This window comes from Aristolochia californica, unplaced genomic scaffold, assembly GCF_029961685.1.
Source record: "Aristolochia californica isolate CCGP_79_NKW_82.1479 unplaced genomic scaffold, dmAriCali1.0.hap1 SCAF_12, whole genome shotgun sequence".
NCBI classification, from domain to species: domain Eukaryota; kingdom Viridiplantae; phylum Streptophyta; class Magnoliopsida; order Piperales; family Aristolochiaceae; genus Aristolochia; species Aristolochia californica.
Window position 1 is genome coordinate 27,618,496 of NW_027181793.1, and position 27,776 is coordinate 27,646,271.

General features: G+C 36.8%; 2 protein-coding genes across 5 annotated transcripts; one reads left to right on the forward strand and one right to left on the reverse strand.

The window, feature by feature from the left end:
* The first annotated feature begins 73 nt into the window (after positions 1-73).
* LOC137947011 (uncharacterized) lies at positions 74-9,763 on the forward strand. The gene is made up of 4 exons (XM_068793303.1): positions 74-117; positions 7,549-7,680; positions 9,021-9,170; positions 9,447-9,763. The coding sequence occupies exons 2-4, from the start codon at positions 7,564-7,566 to the stop codon at positions 9,537-9,539; spliced, it is 360 nt and encodes a 119-aa protein (XP_068649404.1). The 5' UTR covers positions 74-117; positions 7,549-7,563; the 3' UTR covers positions 9,540-9,763.
* Positions 9,764-10,534: 771 nt separating this feature from the next.
* LOC137945649 (sister chromatid cohesion protein PDS5 homolog C-like) lies at positions 10,535-26,647 on the reverse strand. Of its 4 annotated transcripts, none has more exons than XM_068791610.1 (15): positions 26,551-26,647; positions 26,286-26,451; positions 21,540-21,743; positions 21,246-21,427; positions 20,398-20,524; positions 19,134-19,331; positions 16,566-17,402; positions 15,981-16,094; positions 14,334-14,404; positions 12,978-13,029; positions 12,813-12,887; positions 12,691-12,734; positions 11,873-11,947; positions 11,293-11,777; positions 10,535-10,874 (listed from the first exon to the last, which is right to left on the reverse strand). In XM_068791610.1, exons 2-14 carry the CDS (start codon positions 26,379-26,381, stop codon positions 11,336-11,338), a joined length of 2,517 nt encoding a protein of 838 aa, XP_068647711.1. In that variant the 5' UTR covers positions 26,382-26,451; positions 26,551-26,647; the 3' UTR covers positions 10,535-10,874; positions 11,293-11,335. The 4 variants fall into 4 exon arrangements, with proteins under 4 accessions (XP_068647711.1, XP_068647710.1, XP_068647712.1 ...); XM_068791609.1 differs by having other exon boundaries at positions 10,535-10,981; XM_068791611.1 differs by lacking the exon at positions 10,535-10,874 and having other exon boundaries at positions 11,018-11,777; positions 11,873-11,944.
* Positions 26,648-27,776: the final 1,129 nt, after the last annotated feature.

Below are 27,776 nucleotides of genomic sequence, written 5' to 3' on the forward strand. Positions count from 1 at the left end.
AAATTTACTCTTGTTAATCAAATCGAGAAGCTGCTGGTAGTACTTTCCTATCATCTTCCTGAGAGGTTCGTTTTTTTACTCCAAGCGGACCCTTTCGTCTTCCAGCTGCTTTCTGAGGTGAGTTAAACTTCTCTAGCAGTAGCAGCCCCTTAGGTGATGGGGGCCCCGCTAACGAGTTATTCTTCCTCTTTACCTTTTTTTCCTCCATCTTCTTTCCCTACAATTTCCTGCTTGCTATTCATTTTTTGTTACACAAATCATATTTATGCTACAGTCCGGTTCTCGCGTCTACTGTAAGCCGGAACAGATCAAGTGCGAGATATTCGCGCTTATTGGAGGGATGCTGTAAATTGAGCATTTTGCGTCTAGTGCTTATTTTTAGCCAACTTCGCTCTCTTGTTTTGTGCCATAAGATGGTGGCGGCTTCCTCTGTTTCCCTCTGCTAATCCCTCATAAAAGCTCCTTTTTTATCCAAAATCATGGACTCTTCATTTCTCTATCTGAAGCAAAATTATCACGCATCCCACGTCGCTTTCAAGTCTCATTCTCGCCTTCTGCTCGGCCCCTCCAAATAGGGGTAACACCAAGAAAGTGAGCATGACTCAGAGAACATTACAGAGGAACTTGACCAACAGATCCTAAAACAATTCAGGTCCACTAGCATTTTTTTCCTCCTGATTTAGTCGGTTCTACATGGAGCTTGGTCCCACTTCGACATGAAAATCCCTGCGAAGACCATTCTTTCTGATGTTAACTCGGTGATTCCATTGCTGTAAAGGCATCGACCTCACCCTTACTGACTCTGATCTCATCTCTTCGAATTTCACCTCTGGTCTTGCCCTGGAGGCCCTTCCCAAAATTCTCCTCATTGAACTCTCTCAGGACTCCCTCATCAATCTGGAAAGTTAAAAATAGCTTGTTGAACTTATTGGAAAGCCACTGGGTTTTTTATTCGTTCAGTTTCACAAACCCAATCCCGTAATGGCCTACTGCTTAATTTAGTGCCCTATTAGATAAGTCCTCATGGCAGGAACTCGAGCTAAAAAGTTTTAACTCTCTCTAAAATAACTTTCCATAGAATGTCATTTCAGGGACCTATTAATTTAAAAAACGCATTCATAATGATATTCCCACCATTTGCAAATTAGACAAGAAAAAACGTTCAAAAGAAAGAAGGCATGAGACATGGGCAAAACAGCCATTGCCAAAGTGGTGGTTTCCAAAAATGAGGACGCTGGAAGAGATTCGTCGAAAGAGCCACAGCCATTCTTTTTGTCTTTTTATTACCAACTAGTCTGTGTCTTTCTGAGCATGTTTCGCTTGTCGCATACAGTCTTTTCTTTTACCAACATTCTTCCAAGTTCATCAGTTGCTCCAACATATTTTGCATCTCTCCACTCCCGATCGGCCCATTCGGGAAGTGTCTTGAGACAACCCTCTTGGGTGTAAACCAGCTTGCAATGGAATGTTGCCATTTCTACCAGGCCTTGGCAGGGAATATTTTGTTAACATGGCATTACCTTGCAGAAGCCCACCCTAAATCACTTGGTTTGGTTCTTCCTAATGATCAGCGTATACCCCAACCTGCAAACTCCATTTTCACTCAAGCCTTGGCGTCACAATGTCTATATCACAAGTCACCAGTGTTAACTTCCCTTAAGCTTCCTGTTCCTTCATGCATCATCTCTTCATCCCGAGTTTGATTCTTCCCTTCTCCTCATTATTCTTTCTTTCTTATGCAGCCATCTCTTTATAACCTTGCACCAATCTCTATTAGTATTAAGATTCTGCATATAAGTATCGAACTTTGTTTATTTTTTGTGATGTGATGGACAGAATCTTCCTTGTCTTTTGTATAACCCCCTTATATGGGAGTTTGTTATGATCCTCCAAGGCTTAACCTAGCGTGGGATTAGGCTAGTCTAGTATGTAATAGATTTGAAGCTTGGACTTTGGTTGGAGTTTTTGGTATTGGCTAGGTACTTAACATGTCATATTAGAGCTGACACCATACTGTGTTTGAGTGATGGACAGTCTCATCTCTGAAAAGGCTACTTGGTGCCAAAATGGGCCACCATGAACTTCAGCATGAAAACATGGAAGATTATTATGATTTTGTAGGACCTAACATGGGGCATAGGTGTCAGGTTGTGCCAACCTAGTATAAGTTTAAGAGTTAGATTTTTTGTGTTTCATTATGTGTAAAGCTTTTAGTGCATTAGCTAGATACTAACTGAACCAGTCCTCTAATGAGGCTTCAAGGGTGCTGCATTACATCTGTAGATGACATATGAAAATTTGGAGATGCACATAATATGTGACAAGATATGCATACACTTTTTTACATTGTTGGGTCACTAATATGGATGAACCAGTATCAGTTTGTAACCTTATTATTCATTACCGAAAATAAGCCTTATTTAGGTAAAGCCCATAGGCAACAACACAAATTGAAACTTTACGTAGCTCTCTTTTCTCTGACATGATCCATCTTCAGGCTGCAACAATTAGAGACTTACTGTGGCGTCTCCTCCCTTTAGGCCTCAAGCAATTTTCTTATACCTTGTTCTGGCTGTCACAACAATCTGCAGAAGTCATGGATTCTTCATATGAAATTGCCTCTTTTACTAGCTAAATTTATGTTCTCTTTTTGTTGTAGATCCTATCTCTCGCTCTCTCCAAGGATTATTTGAGTGATGGAGAGAAGAGGGAAGTTGGGAGCTGATGGATTACATCTTTAATAACATTCTCTAGATCGTTTTATTTTCAAATGAATGTTTCTATGTCGTAGTGAAGAAGTTTGGCTGAATTGATCTTTTCAAATTTTTCTCTTAGGGAGCTGATTTTGGCCCCAGCTCTCTTATAACACAGTCCTGAGGCTTATTTCTTTCACAACTGGTTTTGCTATATTTTAGTTCTAAAAATAGTTTAATTTGCAATCTGGATATAGTTTTCATTTATTGCTCTGGATGTAGTTTTCTTTCATTGCTCTGCTGTCTCTTTGAATCTGTAGATAAAATAATGAAACTACAAATTGTTTTTTTGTGGCTTTCAGTGTTTAGTTTCTTCAAACGTGAGGCAACTAGAACCTCTCCTCTCTCAAATTAAGAGTTAATGCTGAAATATTATCACGTCCATGAATTTAGAAGGGTGAAGTCATTGTCATCAAACAGTTGGTAGTTTTCTGATGGAAGCAACAAAGACCTTTTCTTACAATCTCAATGCTAGTTCACATAATGGTATGGTTGGTGCCTTTCTATTTCTATCAAGACGTTGTGGACAAGAAAATAGAAAAGACTAACTTAGTACATCTGATTCACCAAACAAGTAAATTGAGAATGGAACTGGGAATATTTTATATTAGAAAGATTTTTTTTTTTTTTTTTGGAAAAGATGTATTAATAAAACAGAAGAAAACAAAGATTTTTTTATATTAGAAAGATTTTCCTAACAAATATTGACACCAAACCCAGTAGATCCACTATCCACTACCAGATACAACTGGACACTCTCCTTTCACTATCCTCGGGCTAATTATGGATTCACCAATTGAAGCGACAATTATTCAAGACAAAATCATTCGTCCCCACATGAAGACCTCCCCAGGCAATTCCAATTCCAGATGTTATTGACCTCAAGCAGGCTAAATGAGGCTATGGGTGAGAATGAGGCAGACAATTTCAACACTTAACAAATTGGGGAGCCACAACATTTGATGAAGGGGAAGGAAACACCCATCAAGCGAAGACCCCCAAACTGGCAAACTATCACAAGTGCACTCTTTACCTAACTCAATCTAGAGTCAAAAAGATCCAGAGTGTTGGACTATGCAAAGTGCTTCCATGCAGCAATGGTTAAAAATGTCAAGGGCCAAGGAGTTGCAGCCAAAAAGAAGGATAAAAATTGATTCTCATTTGTAATGTGAGGGGAGTCGGAAGCTCTAAAAAGAGGGCTATAGTCAAAGCCCTCAAGAAAGTGCAATTTGTGATCCTTCAAGAGACCAAATTGCAAACAGTTTCTGATACTATCCTTCATGATTTGTCTCACATACCTCATACTGGTTGGTCAGCTAAGGAGGTGAACGGCTCGATTGGTGGCATTATTTTCATTTTGGACAAAATGGTGTTAGGTAGATCACAGGATTAGGGAATTTTCTCTGTGTCAAATTCAAAGACTGTCAAATGAGTTCCATTTCATGCCCGGGAAGTGTTACTATCCTTGCGGTTATATGCAATGGAGTGACTTTTGGGATTCTCAAGTTGTTAGCTTTTGGAATCTCCAGTGGTTGATGGCTGGAGATTTCAATGTTATTTGTTTGTGCCAACAAAAGTCATTGCCTGCTTATCATATTTCTTCAACCATGAGAGGTTTCTTTGATTTCATGGGTGCTTGTGAGCTTGATGAAGCCCCCACTTCTGGCAAATCATTCACTTGGAGTAACATGCAATGTAACCCAATCTTGTCCAAGCTTGATAGTTTTCTTGTCACGGATAGCTTGCTCCAAGTATACACAGAAGTCTCTGGTCAAGTGTTGGGGAGAGTGGTTTCTGACCATTGGCCAATTCTCTTATACATTGAGACTAGTACGTGGGGGAGAAGGCATTTCAAATATGAGAATATTGGCTGGAAGAAAAAAATAGTTGCAAGCTCATGGACGATTGGTGGGAGTGTTATTTGGATAGTCAGAGAGGTGCTATTGCGGCAATGAAATTAAAATACCTGAGAACAAACTTAGGTCTTGGTCCTGATCAGCTCATGGTTCCCTCTTTGCCCAAAAGGATGCCCTCCACCTGTAGGCTGAAGATCTTGACATCCTTGAAGAAAGTAGACATCTATCCCCCTCAAAATCCTCTGATGGAATTGTTGTTTCTGCCAAATTAGAAAACCTGATCAATCTTGATAGGATTAAATGGAAGCAAAGGGTTTGGTATCACTAGCTCAAGGAGGGTGATGCAAATATTCACTTTTTTCACTCCATTTCATCTACCCAACGCTGATCTAATAGTATCAACTTCTTTAAATTGAAAGGGAGCTGACTCCTGACAGATCAATTATTGCTAATGAGATTTTAAGTTTTTACTCAAGTCTTTTTGTGAAGGAATTGTAAGTCAGTTTCCATAACTGACCCATTCACTGGGTGGTTTCCAAGGTGGATGGTGGTCAGAGGTTGTAACTGCTTCATTTGATACTTTTATCTAACACTCAACACAACGGAATGGAGGAGCCTTTCATAATGAAAGAATTGGAATTGCTGTCTCTCAAATACCCCTTGATAAGGCATTGGGGCCCAACAGATTCAGCGATGAATTCTTCTGTGCTACATGGTGTTTCATGGCTAAGGACATCAAATGAATGATGGTTGACTTTAATCTAAATGAGATTACATACCGTACCCTTGGAGCCTCCTTTATTACTCCCTTGTCAAAGAAGGACAATGTTGAGAAGGTAACCAACTTGAGACCTATTAGTCTCATTTCGGGATCCTACAAGATTGTTTCCTGAATTATGGCAAGCAGACTCAGGATGATGCTTCCTCATATTAAGCAAGGAGCAAAGTTCTTTTGTGAAGGGAGATTTATACTTAATGCCACCAGGGAAGTCCACGAAGTAATTGACTGTTTCAACCAAAATGGCAGCCCTTGGATCATGCTAAAACTTAGATCTCTAAAAGGCTTGTGATTGGATCAGCTAGAGATACCTGGACACCTTGTCGGATAACATAGGATTTGGGGAAAAAATGGAGAGGGGAGCACTATGCAGGAAATCTTACGTACCAAGGCTTTGCTTAGCATTTTTTAATTGATTTCGGGCCACAAAATCAATTGGAACAAAAAAATTCTATATGGTTTTGATGTAACCCAAACTGCTCTTGATTCCATGTCCGAGAAATTGGGCTGCTGTGCTGGTTCTCTGCCAGGTGTTTATCTCGGTTAGCCCTTTACTCTGGCAGGATGCACAAAATTCTTTGGAAACCAGTGTTGGAGAACTTCAAACCCTCCTATCCACTTGGAGAGGAACACTCATGTCTAAGGTGGGTAGGCTAATCCTCATTCAGTCTTTGCTTTGTCGGCATTCCCGCTTATTATCTGTTGTGTCTACATTGTTCGACGAGTGTAGTCAACCACATTGGAGAAGTTGATAAGTAGCTTTCTCTGAAAAGGATTGTCTGAGGAGTTTTAACATCATCTTGTGATGTGGAGGACATGTGCAACCGTCAGAAGGTTGGCGGTGTTCACCGAATCAAGGAATCTAGTTTTGGCCCTTCTTACTAAATGGTGTTGGCGCGTCGACGTCATCCTTCCCTCTCATTCGGTCAACCACATTCCCGCTTATTATCTGTAGTTCCTGCATTGTTCGACGAGTGTAATCAACCACATTGGAAAAGTTGATAAGGAGCTTTCTCCAAAAAGATCTGAGGGATTTAAACATCATCTTGTGATGTGGAGGTAAAGACTTATTGATGTGTATTTTTAAGTAGTTACAACGTTGATGCTCATGTAACAGGTTTAAGACTCATCTCTTTATATTTTGAAACTGCTACATGTGGAGCTAACCATACTAGGGAAATGAAATGTGTTTGGTTTGTCTAGAGTGCCATGTAGTGTCAAGTAGAACTAGAAGGCTTCCCCTTGTTTGCAGATGGGTGTCTTGCTTTGAGTAGATCAGGCATTATGAATTCACATGTAACTATGAAAGGATAGGACATCTAACCTGTTACATGGTTCTATATGAGGATAATTTTTTTTGCTAAGACAGCAGAATCAAGGAGACATTCTAGTTACCTGAATAATTTAAACTTGTGTTCAAATTGGTTTTCTAATCACTGTGGTTGATTGTTAACTTTTCAACTCCAAACCCTTTGTCTTATTTGGGGTTGGTTCAGGCTGTCTAATGAATTTCCATATATGAGTAGCATGTGGATAGCATACATTAGAAAAGAAGACCAAATGCTTGGTGAGTTGATGAACATCTCCATAGTTCAATGATTAAAGAAAATGACCCAGCCCTTTTGATGCGGAAATGGGCCAAGCTTTGCATCAGAACAATTTGTTAAAAATCTAATAGATGAATGTTATTATATATCATAACTGTCTACTAAATCTCTGCATCATTGGAACTCAAAACTTGATAATACTTAGTGTTTCATTGTTTCTTTTGCAATATAATGTTTACCTAATTTATTTACAGTTCTTCTTTTCCATATGATCCTTTCTGATCTTTAAAGGCCTGTTGTTCTCCTCACTGCAAAGAAAACTCCAAAGTTTTTAATTTTCAGTTTCTTTTTGTTAAAATTCTGTTTTTTTATTTGGTAAATGCAGTGTTATGAGAAGTAAAAGCGTGAATAGCTTCAGTTACTGAAAAAGTGCATGGGTGTGCTGGACTGTTAAAAAAATTTAGGCTTAGGCATCTAGATGCTTGAAACATGTCAGATGTTAAATTTTAGGGCTGAAACTGATTGAGTCCTTTTGATTGGATTAAAATCCTGAAATTGCTTTGTTTGTGCTACCAAATTATCACTCTCCTGCGTTTATTCCTTTTGTCTTTCAGATTATAAGCTTAGACATGAACAAACTCTTGGAATTTGGATGGAAAGCATTATTCGTAATCAGGGTACTTTCCGGATATGAAGCGAGAAGGATTAGATCATATAGATTGCAGCTCCAAAAGCGAATTGAAGTGGTTGGTGAGCATTTCAGTTGTTTTTTTTTTAACATTTTTAGTTGCAATAACCTTGAAACTTTGAGATTATTTTTCTTTTCTCACAGGATAAAGTGCAGTTCTTTGTTTTTCTTCTGCTGTTCTAAGAAGTTCTGTTTTAGACTTCTCTTTAGCTGGCATTTGTACATGCTTTTATGATCAGACTTTTGTTTTGCTAACATTTGGCTATGGTTGGCCTGACCTTTTTACTCTACTCTAAGACTTTTGAGTTAAGCAGACCAACTTTGCACTTGGGTTCTGAAAAATAATAACAATTAGAAAGTTTGCAGACAATAGTCCGCTGCTTCTCCCCTTTTCTAGGAGGGCTTAGGAGGGTTAAATCTGCTGACATTTTAAATTGTTGCTGAGAGGGCTAGAGGGGTAATAGTCCTTAGCTTAATCATCTAGCAATGGGACGTTGGTGTGTGCAGCTGCTTGTTGTTTACAAAATGACAAGTTTTGCCCCTCACTTTGTCTGTCTTATCTGAAATGGTTGAGTATGCCCTTCACTCAATTAGTTTTAAGGCTTATTGACTGAAAAGAAGCACATACGAAAGCAAGTAATTAACCTTACTAGCTTCCACTAAATGACTAAAGTAATGTTATGTGCACAATCTGCTCAGCTTGCCAAGTGATAGTTGCACAAATTCAGATCAATCATAAAGTTTTGTTAGGATTAGTTGACAATTTTGATGTTCAGTTTATTTCACTGGGAAAAGGAACAAGCCAAATTTAACTCTAGAAGTTCCAGATATTACATGTTTCTCTTATACTTCTATTTGTTTGATGGATTTATTCTATGACTGAAAATTTTTGCCATCGACAAATTTGGTTAGCCCACATATTCCATGCGACAACACAATTTACAACAAGTTCAAGTGCATCATGCATTATCCTTGCATGTTGTACTATCATTCCAAAAGATGAAGAAGTGTAATGCAGAGTGTCATATGTTGCATTGTAGTTAAAACAGACATACTGCATTCTAGTTACGGCAGAACCAACTTCCTGATGTCTCAGGAATGACAGCTGCCTTTTTCAGGAGTCAATTCTGCTAATTAATGTACATAATATGTATGGGAAGTCTATCCCTCATTTTGAAGCAGCCTTCTTTGTTTTTATATTGGGCAGGAAAGGTTCTCTTTTTTGCATGTCAAGTGGCATGTGTAATGGTGGAGAAGTGTATAGTTTCAGTGTTGTTCTCTGCAATGTTATTGTAGTTTTTTTTTTTTTTAATGGAATTTCCTGACTTTTTTTCCTTTTTTTGTCCTTAAATATACCTGTGTTGTAGTTGAAATGCCTTGATGTGATCCTTCTATTAGTTTTTTGTTTGTAGGCTGAAGCCAGGAAGATGGCATCGAGAAAAATTCCTGAACAGGCCATCGTGGCAGAAGTTCGTCGCATGGTTGAGGAGATGCAAACACTCAACAGAAAACTTGAAGAAACTGAACTATTTTTCACCTTATGAGTTCGTATGCCTCAAAAGCAATGTACCTCAAGCTGTTGTTTATAAGATAGCAAGTAGCCAGTAGTGTCAACATTTGATCTGACATGTCCAGACAGTTGGACAAACTGGTCCAATTTTATCACCTGGCTGTTTGATTCACAAAGCAAAAAAAATCATAAGCGAGTAATTGGCCGTCTGTCTTCTATTAGTAAATTGCCCTGATAACCTATCTCATAGTAATTGTTGTTTAGTGAGATTTTAATAGCAGTTTTATTTATATACAGATTTCCATTTTTTTCAGGAAGCGGCTATTGAAGAGTATTTTAAGCCAATTGATAAGCAGGCTGAGATTATAATGAACAAGCAACTTGAACGAAAAGAAAGGATATGGTGAAAGCCATGAAGGATCAGGCCTTGATGGAAAAAGAAGTGGTCGAGAACAGTGGCCAAGGCACACCCTCCAGTCTATCCAATGAATCTCAGATTAAATGACTGATAAGAAACAGCAATCCTGGTTCTTCAGAAGCAATGTATTTAGGTATTTAGTATTAGAAAATTCGATAGGCCTCGAGCTTACAAGTGAAATGGTGATTGATTATGTAAACGGGAGCCTGAGGACAGAACGAGAAATAGGTAACATCCTAAAGGAACTAGTTTTGCTCTTCTGAAGCCACCAAAAAGTGTCATTTCCTACCAAAACTTATCCTTTAATTATTAACATGAGATCGTTGAAAAATAAACTAGAAATATTCTTATTTCGAAGTATGATCGCTTCATCCTCCTAGCGTCTTCCAACGACTACATTAATGAAAACTCTTTACTTTACTATGAAATTGAATTCAACAAAGAAAATACAAACTAGAGTAGAAAATTAAAATATTATAATAAAAATAATTAGACATCAAGTAAACATTCTAATTTCAGTTTACAAGTGCAGACGAAACTTTTGTTTCACACACGGCTGCAGGCGATTAAATAAAGACATCAAAAGCTTATCCAAAAGATTAAAATAATATCAAGTCCCCTCGCAAGCCATGCCAATCATCACCCGTCCAACACCAACACCCCAAACCCGACAAAGAGATAACAAAAGGGCATGGAACATTGGAATCTGACCCAACTGAGGTAATTTAATAAATGGAACTCAATTTACTTTACCCAAATTTTGACCCAACCGTGACACATTTATTTGATTTAAATCATACACCGATTGTATTTGGGATTCGACAAGTTGATCCCAAGTTCATCGCTCAGGAAGAGTTAGGGTTCATGATAAGCTAAAATGCCTCCCCCTACTGTATACGCATATCACATGAAAGCTTGGTTTTTATTTGGCTCGCCCTCACTGATAAAAAGCGACTGCAGCGAGATTCAGGACTTTCTAAGCTATGGATGGTAACCCAAGGGGGAAGTTCTTGTTACTTCAATGTACAGAAAGGGCCACAAGAACATCTGCATTACAAGCTCTTCTCAAAAGAACTCCTACGCAGCAAGTACGTCACATATACACAAGCATACAAATTAAAAGGAGCACTCCAGGGATAAGCGAAAGTGCTGTCAAAACCCAATCACTCCTACGTTCCAACACCAGGATGCACACCCAACAAACCAACGACAAGTCACTTAATGACTGGAAGTACATCCCAGGAGGCCTCGTAGCCACTCAAAAGAGCAATTGAAACAGGACCTGAAGGCCCAGGTCAAATCCCACGACTACATTCTGGACCCTCTGCAGTAAAATTTGAAGAGAATGACGTCATCCGAGTCTTGCAGTCCCATCGCATTCTCAACTACTAACCAGAGGGTGGTCGGTCAAGTGGGCCCAGACGCTACCAACTTCACCATCAGCAGATGTATACAATAACAACCAACTAAAATGGTAAATTTTAAATTGAAAAAAAAAAATATCAAATACTATCGCTATAAGATAGCTTAAAAAGACTGCCTCAAAAAGGCAAAAAGTCAAATCTACCGATCTTTTGCATCTAAATAGACATTTACCTAATTCCCTAAATCACAATCCCCCTATATTTCAATCTCACCAGCAGCCATCATAGCTCAGTATCCGTCAGCAAAGTACTATTGCACCAGTGAGATGTAACCCATGAGTAACAAGGCATGATGGAACAAAATAGTTACATATTTACCTTTCAAGCACAGGACAAACCCAATTAGTTTTCCTGTTCAGAATCAACTCTGGACTTTCCTTCGCTTCTTTCCACTCTGACCACTTTCTTGTGCATCAACTAAACTCGATTTCCCTTTGCCAGAATCTTCACTTTTTGACATCTTCAAATAACCTGTTTTAGTTTTGGCAGAAGAAGATCCATTTGTGTTGGACTTGCCACCAGTTTTTGGTGTCTCTATTTTAGACTTTGATCCAGTTCTCGGAGTAGCTTCATCCTTTGACTTGCTTCTTGATTTAAGCGAGTCATCCTTCGATTTACCGCTAATTTTTTGCCCCTCCTCTTTCAATTTATTAATTGCAGTGTCATCTTTGGACATCATTTTGCTGTCTTTAGCAGTTGTGTCTTTCATTTTGCCGCTGGATTTAGGTGTATCATTACGCTTTGTTCTGCGGCTTGATGACCTTGAACCATCAGCCTTCAGTTTGCCCGTTGAGGAACTTCCCCTGCAAGGCACGAGAATGCACTTTAGAACACCCAAGAAGAACCACCCCCCACCCACCCACCCATTCTACCATCAAGGACCAAACCATTTACTAACCGTTTTGACACTACATCCATCCTTCCAGGCTTGGGCAAGGACCGTGGACTCTTTTTCATTTTCTTCTGTCTCCTGCTATGAAAAGTTAACAAACTGATATGAAGAAGCAACAACAAATTTGAGAAAAGAAAATCTTCTGCCTAGTTGAAAACACAGCATCTCATTGTGAATATTCTGCCTTTTGCGTGTTGCTTCACTAAACTAAAACTATGTCAAAAAGTGTTTCTTTTAACACCTTCAAAATCTTCCACATGAATTTCTGACTAACATGGCATCAGATCACTTAAACAACTGTAACTTCTACTTGCTGTTGCTAATTACAGAATTAGTTACACAAACAACTACCACCTGCTAAGAAGTCAGCTGTGTTTGTTTACTGTCCTCACCAGTGTACTTCAGAAGTCTCCTAAAAGTTCTTCTCAGCACATCTCATCAGCAAAAAACAATTGTCTTTTTGCCTACCTTACTTTTGAAAAAAGTAGTACTTCAAGAAGAACAACAAGAAAAACATGGAGGGCGGTACTGTAGTACGGATTAAATGATTAAAAAAAGAAAGAAAGAAAAAAACACAATAGGATCAAGGCAATTGATCCTGTACTAGATTCATGATTTAGACCTTTTCAAGCCTTCAAAAGTAGTCAAAAAATAAATAAACAAATGCAAGAAATCAAGGACATACAGACAATTCCAAACTCTTAAATAATTAACAGATAACATACACTAAACAGTTGATGTTATCAATTCAGTAGCTCAACACATTGGACATATTGATAATAGAACTCGACTACGAAAGCTCACAAATGGATTACACATCATACCTTTCAGAAGGCATGCCACGATTTGAGAGATCAGCTCCCTCTTCCTGGACAAAATGCACACTTTGATGTAATACTTTGTCCACAGCAGTTAATAGTAAAAAAAGAATCACATTTTAACACACCTCATCAGACATAATAAGGTGGAACTTCTCTTCTTTGAGCAACAATATCTCTTCATCACCATCATCATATAAGACCTGTGTCCAGACACAATGTAATTACAAATATACTGAAGTCTGAATATAGACAGCTATAGAAACATGTTGAAATCTAGTAAATCAGCTGACCTTATGTTTCTTTTCAATGGGGTCATAGGAAACTACAGTGCCTCTGTAGAACCTGTAGCCAACAATTAAAGAAAATTCTGAATTGTAGTTTTAAAAGCAGTATCAAGTGATCAAGTTTATAAAGTACACACGACAAAAAAAATTCTAAGCTTGTCATTCACTTCCACCAACAGAGGTGTAATAACAAATAGAAGAAAACAACGAGAATCTGTACCGGCACAACAGAAATAAACAGTCTGCATCTGCATCTACTTTAAGAATGAAGCAAATAAAAGGTTTACATCGACCTGTAACTAGCTGTGCCATGACAATGTTGATTGAAGTTGTCAAACTTTTCCTTAAAAGCCTAAACTCTTCATCATCAGAAAGGAACAATTTGCATGGCTACCAACTGAAAAGTGGGTTCTTTTACGAACAAAAGAATAGAACAACAACGGCACCTGTTAATGGGTTAAAAAGTCCGCTAATCTATAGTTGAACACCTGCTCCGCGTCCCAAACTAACTGTTTAAGAGTTAACAGTTGTTGTGTGTGGAAGAATCATCTCACGTTGATTTGAACTTGAAAGATCCTACACATAATAATTGAGAGGAGATCACCTAACTTCAGCTAATTATTTTGGAATAAGTGGCCTAGACATGAGGGGAAGCATTTGTTGGTGAAAAAACCACCAGTCCATACTTGTACATGCACTCAACTTCTCCAGCTAGTTGTCTGAGAGTGTGATAGGACTTGTCAAAGTTGGGAGGCTCCCAACTAACATGCATTAAGGTCTTTTTTAAGCTCCAACCAATGTCAACTCTAACAGCCAAGTTTAACAGCACCAAGCCAATGTGGAAGAGAGGTTGGTTTTATCTTATCAGCTAGAAACAACAAACATCGGTTTTGGATGCAGGTAGCACATTGATAAAGAAACACACTACAAACCTTTCAATACTGGTTTCAGTCTAGCATCAGAGAGAGAGGGAGACAGAGAGATTTGTAATTAGAATTCACAGACTTTAGACTAAAATGTAAAACACTTTGGAATAAAGATAGCAATTTACTTAGAAGCACCTTCTTTCTACTATAATCATTTGATAAGATATTATATTGTCATTGCATTGCATATTTAAGAAGAACTGAAGGTCCTATAACACTTGGTAATCCTACAACCTACAATAGGTCAAGCACACAGCAATGATTGTGGTAAACAGAAAACAACGACCTACAATAAACTTAAAAGCATTACAGCTGAAAAACCTGCTCAAAGGGAAATTACAGAAACACCTTTATTGAAAACAATACCACTAAAACGTGAGAATCAAAGTGCACAAGAATATGATCTAAAAAAACTTTCAAAAAACACCGAACTTACTCATCATCATCAGGCCACCACACTTCAATCATAGATCCAACTATGTTCTCATCATGAACTGGTTCAGAACCCTGATATCCAAACAAGATTAATGAGCAGGTGAAATAGTGATAAGACATGTAACTGAAAAGGAAAGAACGTGTAGATCATACAATGCAGAAGATGAAAATGAAAGTCAAACAAAAGTGAGCAAATGAAGAAAACTGAGCAGCAAGGAAAAATGACAACCAACTATCATATTCTATCACAAAAGAAGGTTAAAGAGATAAAAATAACATAGCTCTCATATGGTGATCAAAAGCATCAGGTCACTTTTGCCAATACAGTTAAAAAAAAATTTTACTGTTTCCTTGAACACTCATTTTTTCTTGTATTTTTCTCAATAGTAGAACTGTTAGCCATTCATTTACTAGTATTTTCTTCAAAGTACTAAGCCATCTATTTGTTCGTTAATAAATATTCATCAACCTTTCATACACTTGGCATACGAAGATGAAACAGCATATATAAATAAACTTAAATCCTAAAGGAACTGATGCATCATTCAGACTTCCTAAATCAGGTGCCACTGAAGCATGGGTAGGGAGTCGTAGCTTTTCAGAGAACACCCAAAACTCTATAAGAAAAATCTGCCAAATGCAATTAAGACTTTGGCAAATTACTGCTAGAGCTAGAAAAAATGAATTCAGGTAATAAGTATTTATATAAATGTGTGTGTGTGTATATATATATATATATATATACACACACACACACATATATTTATAGCAAAAAATTCACAAGGACCACCTTCTGTTTAAAGCCTTCATCATTCAGCAACGACTTAACCCAACAACACTGGGTACAGAAGGTCTGACATATCAAATCAACAAGATATCACCAACAAATGTTACATACAAATCTGAGAAAAAATGGTGCTATGACTCGCCTAGTCAACCCATAATTTGGACGGATAAACTCGGACTTTAGTCTGTGCGGGTCAGATCAGGGTTCAGACTAGACCCTTCTGCAATGGCCCGGAGTAAGAATCAAGTCCACCCAAGTCAAATTTAAATCTGGGCCCAACCTGCCCCAAGTCAGACCCAAGTCCACCCGAGTTGCGATCCAACTTGGGCACTTCGACTCGAAATTTCAGGGACAACAGTCAGATCCCGACTTTTTTAAGTTGTAACACCATGAAAAAAAAAGTACATCTGTGCACATTACTACAACAAATTTAAACTCTTAAATATGGTGAAAGACAGAATCAGAACTCTCACCATTAAAGAATACAACAGTTGCACAGCTGTATAGTACTTCAGTGAAAGAAAAAAAAAAATCACAAAACAGAACCCTATGGAAGAAGAACTATGCAACCACTTCAAAAAACTATTTACTCAATAAAATCTTCAGAAATTCAACTCATATGGAACAGGAAAGAGATATAAAATGAACATATCAGCAGAACAACAAAAATAAAATAGTAGGAGGAATTTTCAATCTTAAAGGAACTTTTAACATTTAAGTGGTTGTTTACTGACATATGACAGATTATACATTTAAAAGCCAGTAATTCACGGTATCTGTCCTATTAAAAAAGGCAGTGTCACATCAAGACAAGTAATGAGAGGAGGAGAAGGAAGCAACAACAAAATTGAAGAATTTTACCTCTTCTGCTGGCATGCTGCGTTTCCGCTTTGGCTTGACCTTAGGTGTTTCTTGTAACTGATTTTGATCATCAGTTGATGGCTTTGTTGCTGACTTCTCCAAAGAACCTATTTTCTGTAAAAAAAGTTTCTTTACTCAGAAACACGCAGTGGCAAAATTTTATGAAATTTCAAACAACTAACATAGTTTAGCTCAATGCAGCCAAAAAAACTAATAAGAATTCACCCTGATTGCATCACTCCTACACTATGTAGTAAGACCACAATTCCAACTGACTACACACCAACATCAAAGATCAACCTGCAGGGTTTTGTTTAAAATAAAGATACTCTCCTTAAAGAGTATCACCAATTACATTTTAAGTATAAAGGAATCTCACACAACAAAAAGTTCTACACGCATTCAATCATTCTAGCAAAACTTATCTAAATAACTAGCACCATCAAAATAAGATTCCATGATCTATATAATGCCACAAAAGAAGAATCCACGATCTCTATAACACCACAAAAGCATTAAAAAAAATTCAATGATTCAAGTACCTTCTTAAAAATCAGCATCATTTCAAAAAAAAAAAAAAAGTACCTTCTTAATAGATCTCCTGGGAGTCACCTTTTCAGCAATAAGTGCTCCCTTCCGCCGCTTTATTTTATCATTCTGCTTTTCCACAGACAATTCCTTCTTTGAGCTTCTATCGACAGACTGCAGTGTCTCATCCTCATTTGCATCCACCGAAGACATATTCTTACTTTGGTCCTTCAATGTTCTGATTTCTAAGTCACGAGTACTCTCAGATTCCTTGGACTTAATATCAGCAGCTTCTGGTGACTGTTCTTCAATTTTATCACTTGACACACTCACCTTTGATTCAGAAAGTGAGACAGGATTATCTGCTTCAGTATTGACAGTAGGAGCTTTCTTCTTCCCTGGAGGTCGGCCCCTTTTGGGACGACCAGCAGAATCAGGTAAAGACTGATTTGGGGATTGAGCACCAGAATTTGCAGTCTCCAGATGAAGTTGCACAGGTGATGAGAGCTCAACCTTTTTTTCAGGATCTGATGGTGCAGAACCTTTCACCGCAAGACCTTCTTGTAAGGCAGAATTGTCAGTCTCCTTTCCAGTACCTTCTTTTCTTACTGGCACTTCAGCAGACTCATGCTCACTTGCAATTCGAGAATTTTCAGGCACTTCCACAGAAGAATTCATGGACTTAGATTTCCGGCCCCTTTTGCTCTTGGAAGTCTGATCAGGTTCAGTACCATGAGAAGCTTTTGTTTGATTGCTGAGATGAGAATGTTCAGGCTTCCTTTTCGGAGAATTTGGTTCTTTTCCAGTTTGAACCATGCCATTACTCAAAGGTGATGTTGGTGTCTTAGCAACATGATCAATATCCCCATCTTTGGACTCCATCTGTTCAGCCCCCTGATCATCAAACAATTTCTCACAGCTATTCAAATATACTAACAACAAAAATAAATTGATCTGTGTGTATTTAATCATACAACTTTACTGCATTTGGTACCAACATATGGGTTTAATCAACATTTAATGGAAACACTTTTGGCCCAAATATAACTACATTTTTTTTTAGACAGAATCAGATTTGCCTGAGGTGGCTCATCAGAATCTGTTCTTTCAGATAATTTGGTTTTGATCTGCATGAAAAATAAAAAATAAAAGGAAAAACATATTATGGCAGATAAGGCCAAATTACATGTAAATTGATCGATCAAACCCAGTCAACAGAAACTGAGCAACATGAGCTTATAATGCCGAATACTGAGGACTTTTTTTGTGTGTGAGGGAGGGGAGGAACGGGGATTTATTTAACATGAATATCACAATATCAAATATCAATACCCATTATTAAAAAAATGAAGATCAAAACTTATGGATAAGCACCTGAAGCAAGAAGCATTTGAGAGAGTAAATATTACCCTATTCATGAAATTCCAGAGAACTTAACTAGTAAAGTATTGACAGACTTTGACTTTAGAACCAAAAATGTGCATAGCCCATAACAACACAGAACCACTTGTATCATATAGCATTTCCTTTCTCAAAATATGATAAGCTTATACAGTTGAGAGAACAAAATATACCCACAAGAAAAAAAGAAGTTACAATAATAAAAGAAAACCTTTAAAAGAAGTGGAACCTTCAATTTAAACCTGCCAATCACTCTCAGGGTCGCAGATGGATCAGGTATTAAACCAATATAACTGGCAGTCGCTTTCAAAAGGCTGACAATCTCTGGATATTATTTCTAAGTGAGAATGGTTTTGCAGCCTTCATGTGTAACAGTGAATTCACCATGTCTATGTGAAGATTAACACAAACATTCCCTAAGATTCAGTATTAAGTGCAAGAATATACAATCAGATGAACAGAGAGAGAATTGCAAGTAGATAAAGAACAAAATGTGAAGATCTAGAAATAACACAAATATTGAAGATTCAATGACCTCATCCCAACTGCTTAGACATTACTTTGGAAACACCCAGATCACAGTCACTACACCGACTTAGACAGGTTGGAACGATATTTGTCCAATGGTAAATGTAAAGAAAAAAACAAAAAATTTGTACTTCATCTCAAGCAAGGTAATAGAGATTATCATTTTGTACCCAATAACAACTATTATAGCAAAGCCATTTATCATGACTCACCTAGGTCAGCGGTGACTACCCTAGAGCACAGAAATATAGGACATGTTCAGTACAATGACTGTCAAGAGCATAGGAGGTTCAAAAGAGATGCATTCCTAAGAATATAGCTCAAGGAATCATTGTTTTAATTAAGGCGATCTGTTTCATAAAGAACCATTACATCACTGATCATATTTTTTTAAGCTATTGCATTATGCAGTAATCTACTTTAATGGGTTACATAATCACCTACGCATTTATTATAGATAGAAAAAATCACGAGTGATGAATCTGTAGGTAGAACAGCTTTTAAAGCAAGTTAAAATGCAAACTTTATGAAAGCACAAAAAATGAAAAATATATGTGAATCAAAAAGCTAAAGAGCAAGGATAATACAGATAAAGACAAATTATCTCACACTCTGTCTCATAGTAATTTAACCAATAACACAAAAAATATTAAAGAAAATTCAGAACATCCTACTACAATTAAAAGCAAAACATACCACTTGTAGGCCAGTAGTATTCGGGTTGTCACGATCCGCACCATCAGATGCCTCTTGGCATATCGAGGCAACAACTTTACTGTAATTCTCAACAGTCATTCCTTTAGTCTGCACTTCTTGCACCAGATACGGTCTGATCTTTGAGGCACAGCTACTAATTACTTTCTCTCCCAACTTGTATGCAACAGGAGAAATATTCTGAAATGTTAAATCATTTAGTTAGAAAACATTTCTCAGAAATACGGTTAGAAAAACATTTATCAGGAATATCATTCAGTTTTTTTTTTCATTTTTCTGAATGATTCTTTCACTATTTCCGGGGAGCATCACCACATAAATTATCCATCAATTTATAAAAACCTTTTTCAGTTCATCCTGCTTATATGCATAGAAAATCTTTTCCTTGCAAATGAAAACATAATCTCATGTGGTGATGGTTTCTGATCTCTTAGTCCAAAAGCAATTTTTATGTTATCACGCGGGTAAACCGGCTTCTGACATTTTCAAATGTAAGAATTTGAGAATTCCAATTATGTCACAAACTGGATTCTAAGAATATTAGGCCATTTCAAATGCAAGATTAAATTCAGTGAAAAAAGAACAAGAATGATTTCAAGCAACTTTTTTCTAAATGAGATACAAACAGCAAGGTTCCCCCTGATGGAAATATGAAATAAAGATGAAAAAGATAAGTAATATTCAACTTATATCAAATAAAATTCTCAACTCAGGAAAAGCTTTGTTATGTTGAACACACCAATTTATGGTTAGAAGGCATTCTTCATAGGAAAAAGGAGTATGGACCTAAGTCTATATAAGCTTAGGTGGACCCAGTTCAGCCAAGTCCAGCCTCCTTCCCCTTTAATAGATATTTACAAATATTAAGATATAAAATTCCATGACAGAATAGCTCATCTATCATCATTATTCCCTATTATTACTTTGGTCAGCTCCTCCACATACTTACATAAATGATTGCTTGAAGTCTTTAAAAAGTTCATGATTCTATTCAGCTCTAAAAATTATTGTTAACTTTTTCACTTGAGACTCTTTGCTCTCTTCAATCCATTCTATCAGAAGTTTATACTAATGCATTCTACCATTTTACTCATTACTTTATCCTATCTTTTCAATAAGGACACCCATAAAGCCAAAGGAACTATGTAAAATAGGATATATATGCATCCAGCATCTCAACAACAGGAACAAACAGAGAGAATGAAGCGCGCGCGCGGGGGGGGTGCGCAATATAACAGCAATGTACCTGTTTTTCCTCCTTCACACTAGTCAAGAGACATGACAGGAGCTCTGATGAAATATCTTCACTCTCCTCCAATACCAACGTCATTATTGTCTCCATGGATGAAAAGACATTTTCCGGGAGAGTTTCCCTGGGAGTAGCAATTTACCTCATGTCAATAGCAAGCAAGGGAAGAGAAAATGTATACACATGCACCTAAGAGAACATAAACTCAAAGCCAAACATAAAACAGCAAATGAATGAAACAGTATTAGTAAAAAAGAAGCTAATATATCTAAGTGCATCTTTACGAGGACATGTACAAAAATGAGGACAAACCTAAAATAATAAAAATTATCAACTCACTAGAAAATAAATCCTTCATCCCCCACCCCCCACCCCCCACCCCCTGTAAGAGAACAAAAGTATCGTACTCATATTTTCTCCTTTTTTCTAGTTATCTGTATCGAGGTATGAAAGGACATCACAATTCAGGTAACAATGAGAATAATGCAGGAAAAGAGGAAAAGATATCTAACTGAACAAGTAACAAAACACAATTTTCAAAATAGAAGTATCTTCTTTTCTAAATCAATGGGAAGCTGATCCTAGTTGAGGCACACTACCACCTAAAACTATCTGTCCGTCCCCAGTGACATTTAACCATGCACACGCATTCATCCTCAAAACCCATAATTTATAGGTTAACACTCATGAACATGTAAATACAAGCACATCTGGTTAAAATGCAAGCACGATGATGGTATTTTTATTCCAGGAAGAACAAGAAAGAAAGAGCAATGCAAGAGAATAATAACATATAAAACACAAATCTGAAATTTCCTTACATGCTCTCAGAAGAAAAGAATTACCTGGTTGCTTTCAGAAAATGCTGGAACATCTCAAGAATCAAATCATCACATTCAAGGTCAAGCATAACGACACATGACCTAACCTTAGCCACAGTTTCAAGAATTGACACCCTCTTGTGATGTGATTGATTTGATGCATCAAACAAATCCTCAAATGAAGCAACAATTACCCTGAAAATTTCCTGCATAGAAGGAAAACAAGAAGCACGTTAGCCAAAAGTATGTCTTCAACATTATACAAACAGTCAAATTGCAAGTGATGAATGTAGATACATTTTGAAAAAACTTCTATACCTTCATCAAGTCATCACTATATGGTGCATCCGGAGCTGTTATCCTGGTGATTTCACTAATACAGGAAGCTACTGCCACTTTAACATCCATATCTGAATGTTTCAGAAATTCGTTTGCAATCAATGCATCTTTAGATGAGTCGAGCGCAGCCAACATCGTCTTGGACGGAGATTGTTCAACCCTCACCAGATAGTTTTCAACTTGCTGAGAAAGTAAATGAAGCAAATAGAATCAGCAAATAGATGTACAACACCAGCATACCAAGGTTGTTGCTGAAGGGTATTATTACACCTAATCAAGGACGTTAAAGGCACTGAACGAACTCTTAAATATTCATCAAAGAGAATACAACAAACAAGACAATCTATACTGAATTGCTGAGAAAGTAAATAAAGCAAATAGAATAAGCAAATGGATGTCCGACTACCAAGGTTGTTGTTCAAGGGTATTATGTCTAATCAAGGACAGTAAAGGCACTGAGCAAACTCCTCATGTTCATCAATGAAACGCGACAATCTATACTGAACCAAAGCGGGAAGGCATGAAAAGAGATCTTCAAATCGACCTAAAGTGATCGTTACCATAGAACCTTTTCAAAGTCAATATTAAAAACAACAGCATTATGCACGATATTTTAATAGATGTCAGAGAGTTTCTTTTTTTATTAATGATGACCTTATCTGGAAAGTTTCTTTTTTATTAATGATGACCTTATATTGAAATTTTATTTTTTAAATAATGATGACCTTATCTGGAAAGTTAAAATCTTAATAATGATGTTCCAGAGTCTAAAATGTAGGGTCAGCAACTTCACACTAATATATTATGAGACCAAACAAGAAAATTAGTTATAACTAATAGGTACCTTTCAGTACCATCTCGTGCTGAAACAGAAGCTAATTTAAAATACACCGGTATCATACAAGATCCTTTTAGTAGTCTATATCTAGAAACTAGTCCTTTTTGTGACTGATGCAAAAGAAGCTTAAAAATGAACTGCAACAATACAATGTCTATCCACTCTCCAAGATATTAGATAGATTATATACGTTAATTAGTTAAGCTTTTCTAACTAATTTTCAGTAATATCTGATCTGACTTCCTATTATCTGGCCCAACGCCTTCTTTCACTGATAAGCAGATGCAACACCGACCATATACAACTAACGCTAAAATAACTTCCCTTTATAATCTTTGAAGATAGCAAAAGAACACAACTTTTGAACAACGGAAAAGAAACTAGGTATGGTACTAAGTGAAATATCTGCAGTAGATCTTTCAAAATAATGATAATAAAATAAAAACACAATAGTTGGTTGATCGCACACGAAAAAAATCACGTAATTTAGTACGAACTTTTTTCTAATAGACCAAGAAAATATTAAAGATTATTCATCCCATCCAAACATCTCCATGCAACTAAGGGTGGAACAGTGACTCAGTGTATTATCCTTGAATACAATGACAAGGAAGAAGCTAGTGCTTGAGTTTATGCAGTATAATAAAAAAATTAACTACACAGATCACCGATACCTCTTCTTATGAAAACTATGCTTAATCTTCTACTAACACTATTTACAACAGCACCGATAACATTTTTTAATCATATTATTTGTCATTTACATTACTTTCCTAAGCATGTCAAGTTCATGCCACTTGCAAGACCAATAAGAATATAACTTAGAGGTACTTCTAGCCCCAAAGACAGGAAAGTATATGCAGTCTACAAACTTCATGTCTTCCATATGATGTTATCTATGAATTATCTACGCAGTTATTCTGGACACGGATGAAATTTTAAACACAGTTTTCTACATCCGGGTTAGACATCACTCCATATTGATAATCAACATTTGTGATGATTGTACAACTGTTTTCTCTAAACGATACAACACACAAATCTCAATTCAAAAACTCCAAAAAGTAAATAATGTATTGCATATATAGATATACATGATAGTCCACGAGCTCCGAGACCAAATCAATCCCCAACTTTCACACAGCTGGCATTCATATCGTATTTAAAGCCTTAGCCGCCGTTAATTTACACCATGGTCACAATGCAGAGAAGATTGAAGCCAAACACAATTAATTTTCTCTAGTCTTAGATACAAGAAGATCAATCATCAATACTATTGGCATTCCAATACTGCATCAATACCCATTCAAAGATGGAAACTACCACACACAAATAGATAAATCCATACAAAGCATACAGAAGGAACTTGTACCACTCGTCCAAAGCAAATGCCTCAATTTGGCGTCTGTAGAATGCATACCAAAATTGAACGTTATGATCATGACATGCCTCCCCTCCACCCATTGAGTAAAGCCTTCAGACTAGAACAAGGACTATTTTCTTACACAGTTCTACTGAAACACTGCTTCCCGGATCATTGACAGAGTAGCTACATCATGGACCTTCTGTCCATTTATTATGAAGGCCACTAAAGCACCATTTACTAAAACATGGAATGGCCAAACCCTCCATAGAAAAAACCTACCATCTAAGAAATTATGGAGATTTAGGCAGCATTTACATAAATGCATTGAACAGCAAAACCCTCCATCCAACTTTGCAAGCAATAGAATTCACTGCAATTGTCCAAGAAGAGATGGACGATTATGCAGCATGTACGTAAAGCATTGAATAGCAAAACTTCCATAATAAAAATCTAATTTCCAAACATGATGGACAAATTTAATTCATTGCACAATTGTAAAATAAAAATCCGGGTATTTCCTGTCAGATTAGTTTTAGTGCACTATTGCTGCATTAAATATAAATTAAGTCTCCACAATTACATTTCAACCGGGAGATCGGCCAAAGAAATAGACAGAAGAAACCTCGGCAGTCAATGCAGTCTGGCACTACAGGAGTCAATCAAGGAAATCTATTTCATGTCCTCCTCGGATCCTCTTGTTCTTATAGATTCCAATGAACCGTCCTGAGCTACTTTTTTTTATTTTTAAAGTGATTTCATTAAAGGCCAAAAGCAGATAAAAACTAACAACAACCTAAAGGGATTATCAGAACAATGAAGAATTGAAGATTGACCCCCTCCTAAGCTAACTAATCAGCATGCTCATTAGCACCCATGCTAATATGGGACCAATTACAGACAACATTGTCGGCAAGATTAAAAATCTCATAAAAGGAATTCCAGTGCCTCCAAGGAGGCTTGAGAGACTTCTTGAACCAGCTAATCACTTGATAGCCACCCTTCAACCTCCAAAGGCTCCATACAGTGCTCATGATAAAGCTTCTGCCCCTGTAAAACAGCATTCAACTCTGCAGAATTAGACCTACATTAGAATGAACTCACCTGCTCTATAAATCCTTCCATGTGATAGTGCAGGCAAATGGAGTGAGCTACGAAAGTCAGATTAGCATTTTCCCACTCCAGATTCAACCAGATCATCTGTCATTCTCTGATTACTATCATCCAACTACCCCCCACCGCCCCGAAAAAAACTCATTTCAGGAGAAATACTTATTTACAGACTTAGTAATTATCAAAGGCTTTCAGACATCACGTGTTGAGATGGAATTTCACTCGCCAGCATCAGAGGCTCACAAGAAACCATTAATAAATTGTGATATTTGGTATCCCGTAGGTTCGCAATCCCAAGATTCTACAGATATTTAATTCCTCTTTACATTTATTGATTTCTTTTATTGAAAACTCCTGCACTTCCTTCTACTCTTGGTCATTTAAGAACTTTAAATGCATTAGTTGTCATTCCTCATAATTGCCCAATAGACAGGTGCTACTAGGAAGTCGACAAATAACTGGACTTCAACATGAAGTGAGGACAAAATTGTCAAGTTAAAGACTACATGAAATAAAAGTGGAAACCTGTATACGTGCATGGGAACGCTACTGGTTTCCTAATTAGGACAAATTAAAAAGATCCCAGAAATACTCAAATTAATGCAACAAGCAAGAAGAAAATTTGAGAATAACAAGCAATGAAATTCATAATAATAAAAAACAAAATATTGGATTTTAGGGCCATACAAAGAGAGAATAACTGTCGCTTACATCGATCCAAACAGAAGAAGCACACTCACTCAACAATTTAAAAGCTGATTGGAAAAATGCAAATAGGATGAAGATAAAACAATCGGAAGGGCCATCAGAAATTCATCGACAAAAATTCAGCCACCAATGACTCTGTCTAGTTTTGATAGAACATACAACATGATGAACTGATCGAGTGACAAGGGAATTGTCAGTTTAACGGATTTTCCTTTTCATTCATTTGATAGATTAGTTGTGAGACTAAGAAACCAACCAGATTATAAGGGAAAGCCGTACTTTACTACTTTAAAGTAAAACTTACGGATAAAAAAGACAGATGAAGTGGAAACTGCAGAACTAATAAAACATATAAACACTTAGAACAACAGCCAATGCATGCAATGGAACGCACTACCACAATACCAGTTAGATCAAATTTGCAGTTCCTAACTTGCTTATCAAACTTAGCAAACAAAAAATAAGGTAAACAAGAAAAAAGACAACTTTATAATGAGAAGGAAAAAAATAGCCTGACGGGAGGGAAGACTCAACATGAGCATATAAAACGAATAGAAAAACGAAAGAAATACACTCTAAAAGAGCCGATGCCTTCAGAATTTCAGTGCGCATGACACCATTACACAAGATCCGGCACGGGCAAAAAATAAATAAAATTAAAGATAATGAAAATATGATGAAAGGGCACCGTAAGAATACTTACCTCGAGAAGGGACAGAAGCTCATCTGTAGCAGACGGAGGTTTCAGAAGCCTCTTTCCAGCTTCAGCCAGTTGTTCCTCGAGCTCTTTTTCCGCCATTTCTCTTGTAGTCAATCGTCAGAACTTTCAATTTCGGAGCAAATCAAACCATCGAAACCCTAGTATAACCCTAAAGAGTAATATCTTACAGACTTAGTAACGGTTATAGCAGGAAATAACCAAACACAATAAGGAAGAACCATGACTAGGGTTTCAAAGATGTATTCACCTGTATGACTTGCCTGTTGCCACTTCTCTCGCACTCTCCTCTCTCCTTTTTCTTAGTTTTGTTCGCTCTCGCTTTCGTTAGCTGACGGTATGAGAAATGAACGGAGTGCTCTAAAATAAAATAAAAAACAAATGCTGTTATTTGAAGCCATTTAAAGAGACTCCAGATACCAGCCCGGATTCCGCCCGTCTTATGGATTTTAGCTCAGAGTCGCCTTTCGAATCCGCCTCGGCGAGGGTGCACCTGTTGGCGCGAGAGAGAATATGACTCTTACGTTACAAAAAAAGCCTGATTTGCCCTTGGATTTTTCTGTAGATGCGCCACACGCGGGATCAATGTGAGACTGCTTTTACCGTGAGAACCGAGAGGCCACATCAATGCTCTTCTATTGCGTCAAATTTCAAAATTATGTTCCACCGGCTAAACTTGAAAATTCAATATAAATCCATTCGATTTGATTCTCCATTAGAAATTTAGCCCTTTACTTGTTTTCATTTAATCAAAAATATAATCATTATTATTATTATTATTTATATTATATGTAATATACATTAGCGAACAAGTAAACAATTCCACGTAGAAATTCGATATAAATCCCCTTAAATTTGTTCATCGAGTGGTTGATTTATTTTTTAAATTATTAATATTATCTCTAAATTTTATATTATGATTATTTTTACATTTTTATGTTACATAATATATATAACCAAGCTAAGAAATAATATAATAAATTTAATCAAAGTACATAAATGAGTTTTTGTTCATTAAGCTTGTGTCAATTATCATCAATACTTAAGCTAATTCTATATGCCAATTATTGTTATTTAAAATACTCACCAACTATTGATAATGCAAGAAGATCGATTTAATTAAACTTGGATCGTCATAATATTTTTTATTGTCTTTATTAATCCATAGCTCTAAGTAAAAGAATATCGAAGTTGACATAAATAACTATCACATACACATACACATTTTGAGAGTAACCAACATAGTAAGGTTTTAACATTTAAATATAAATGGAAACAATTTGACTAATACGCGATTGAGTTATGACTAGAAGACGATTTTGGTTTAGTCATTTACTCGTTTAATTTTCTCAGACACGATGAATTCCTATATTGTTTTGTTTGACAAAGCCCAACTAATAGGTTAATCTTGGTTCTATTTGGTTAAACTATCAAATTCTTCTTCGTCTTAAGATGGTCAATAAAATAGGTTCTCAT

Bases quoted from the DNA above. Each gene is read 5' to 3' on its own strand.
- LOC137947011 (XM_068793303.1), top strand. From the start codon at position 7,564: ATGAACAAACTCTTGGAATTTGGATGGAAAGCATTATTCGTAATCAGG. The intron at 7,681-9,020 runs GTTGGTGAGCAT...TCCTTCTATTAG, and splicing joins TCCAAAAGCGAATTGAAGTG to TTTTTTGTTTGTAGGCTGAA. The intron at 9,171-9,446 runs GTATGCCTCAAA...CATTTTTTTCAG, and splicing joins ATTTTTCACCTTATGAGTTC to GAAGCGGCTATTGAAGAGTA.
- LOC137945649 (XM_068791610.1), bottom strand. From the start codon at position 26,381: ATGGCGGAAAAAGAGCTCGAGGAACAACTGGCTGAAGCTGGAAAGAGG. The intron at 21,744-26,285 runs GTAAGTATTCTT...TTACTTTCTCAG, and splicing joins AGCTTCTGTCCCTTCTCGAG to CAAGTTGAAAACTATCTGGT. The intron at 14,405-15,980 runs GTAAAATTCTTC...TTTGGATATCAG, and splicing joins GCAGCATGCCAGCAGAAGAG to GGTTCTGAACCAGTTCATGA.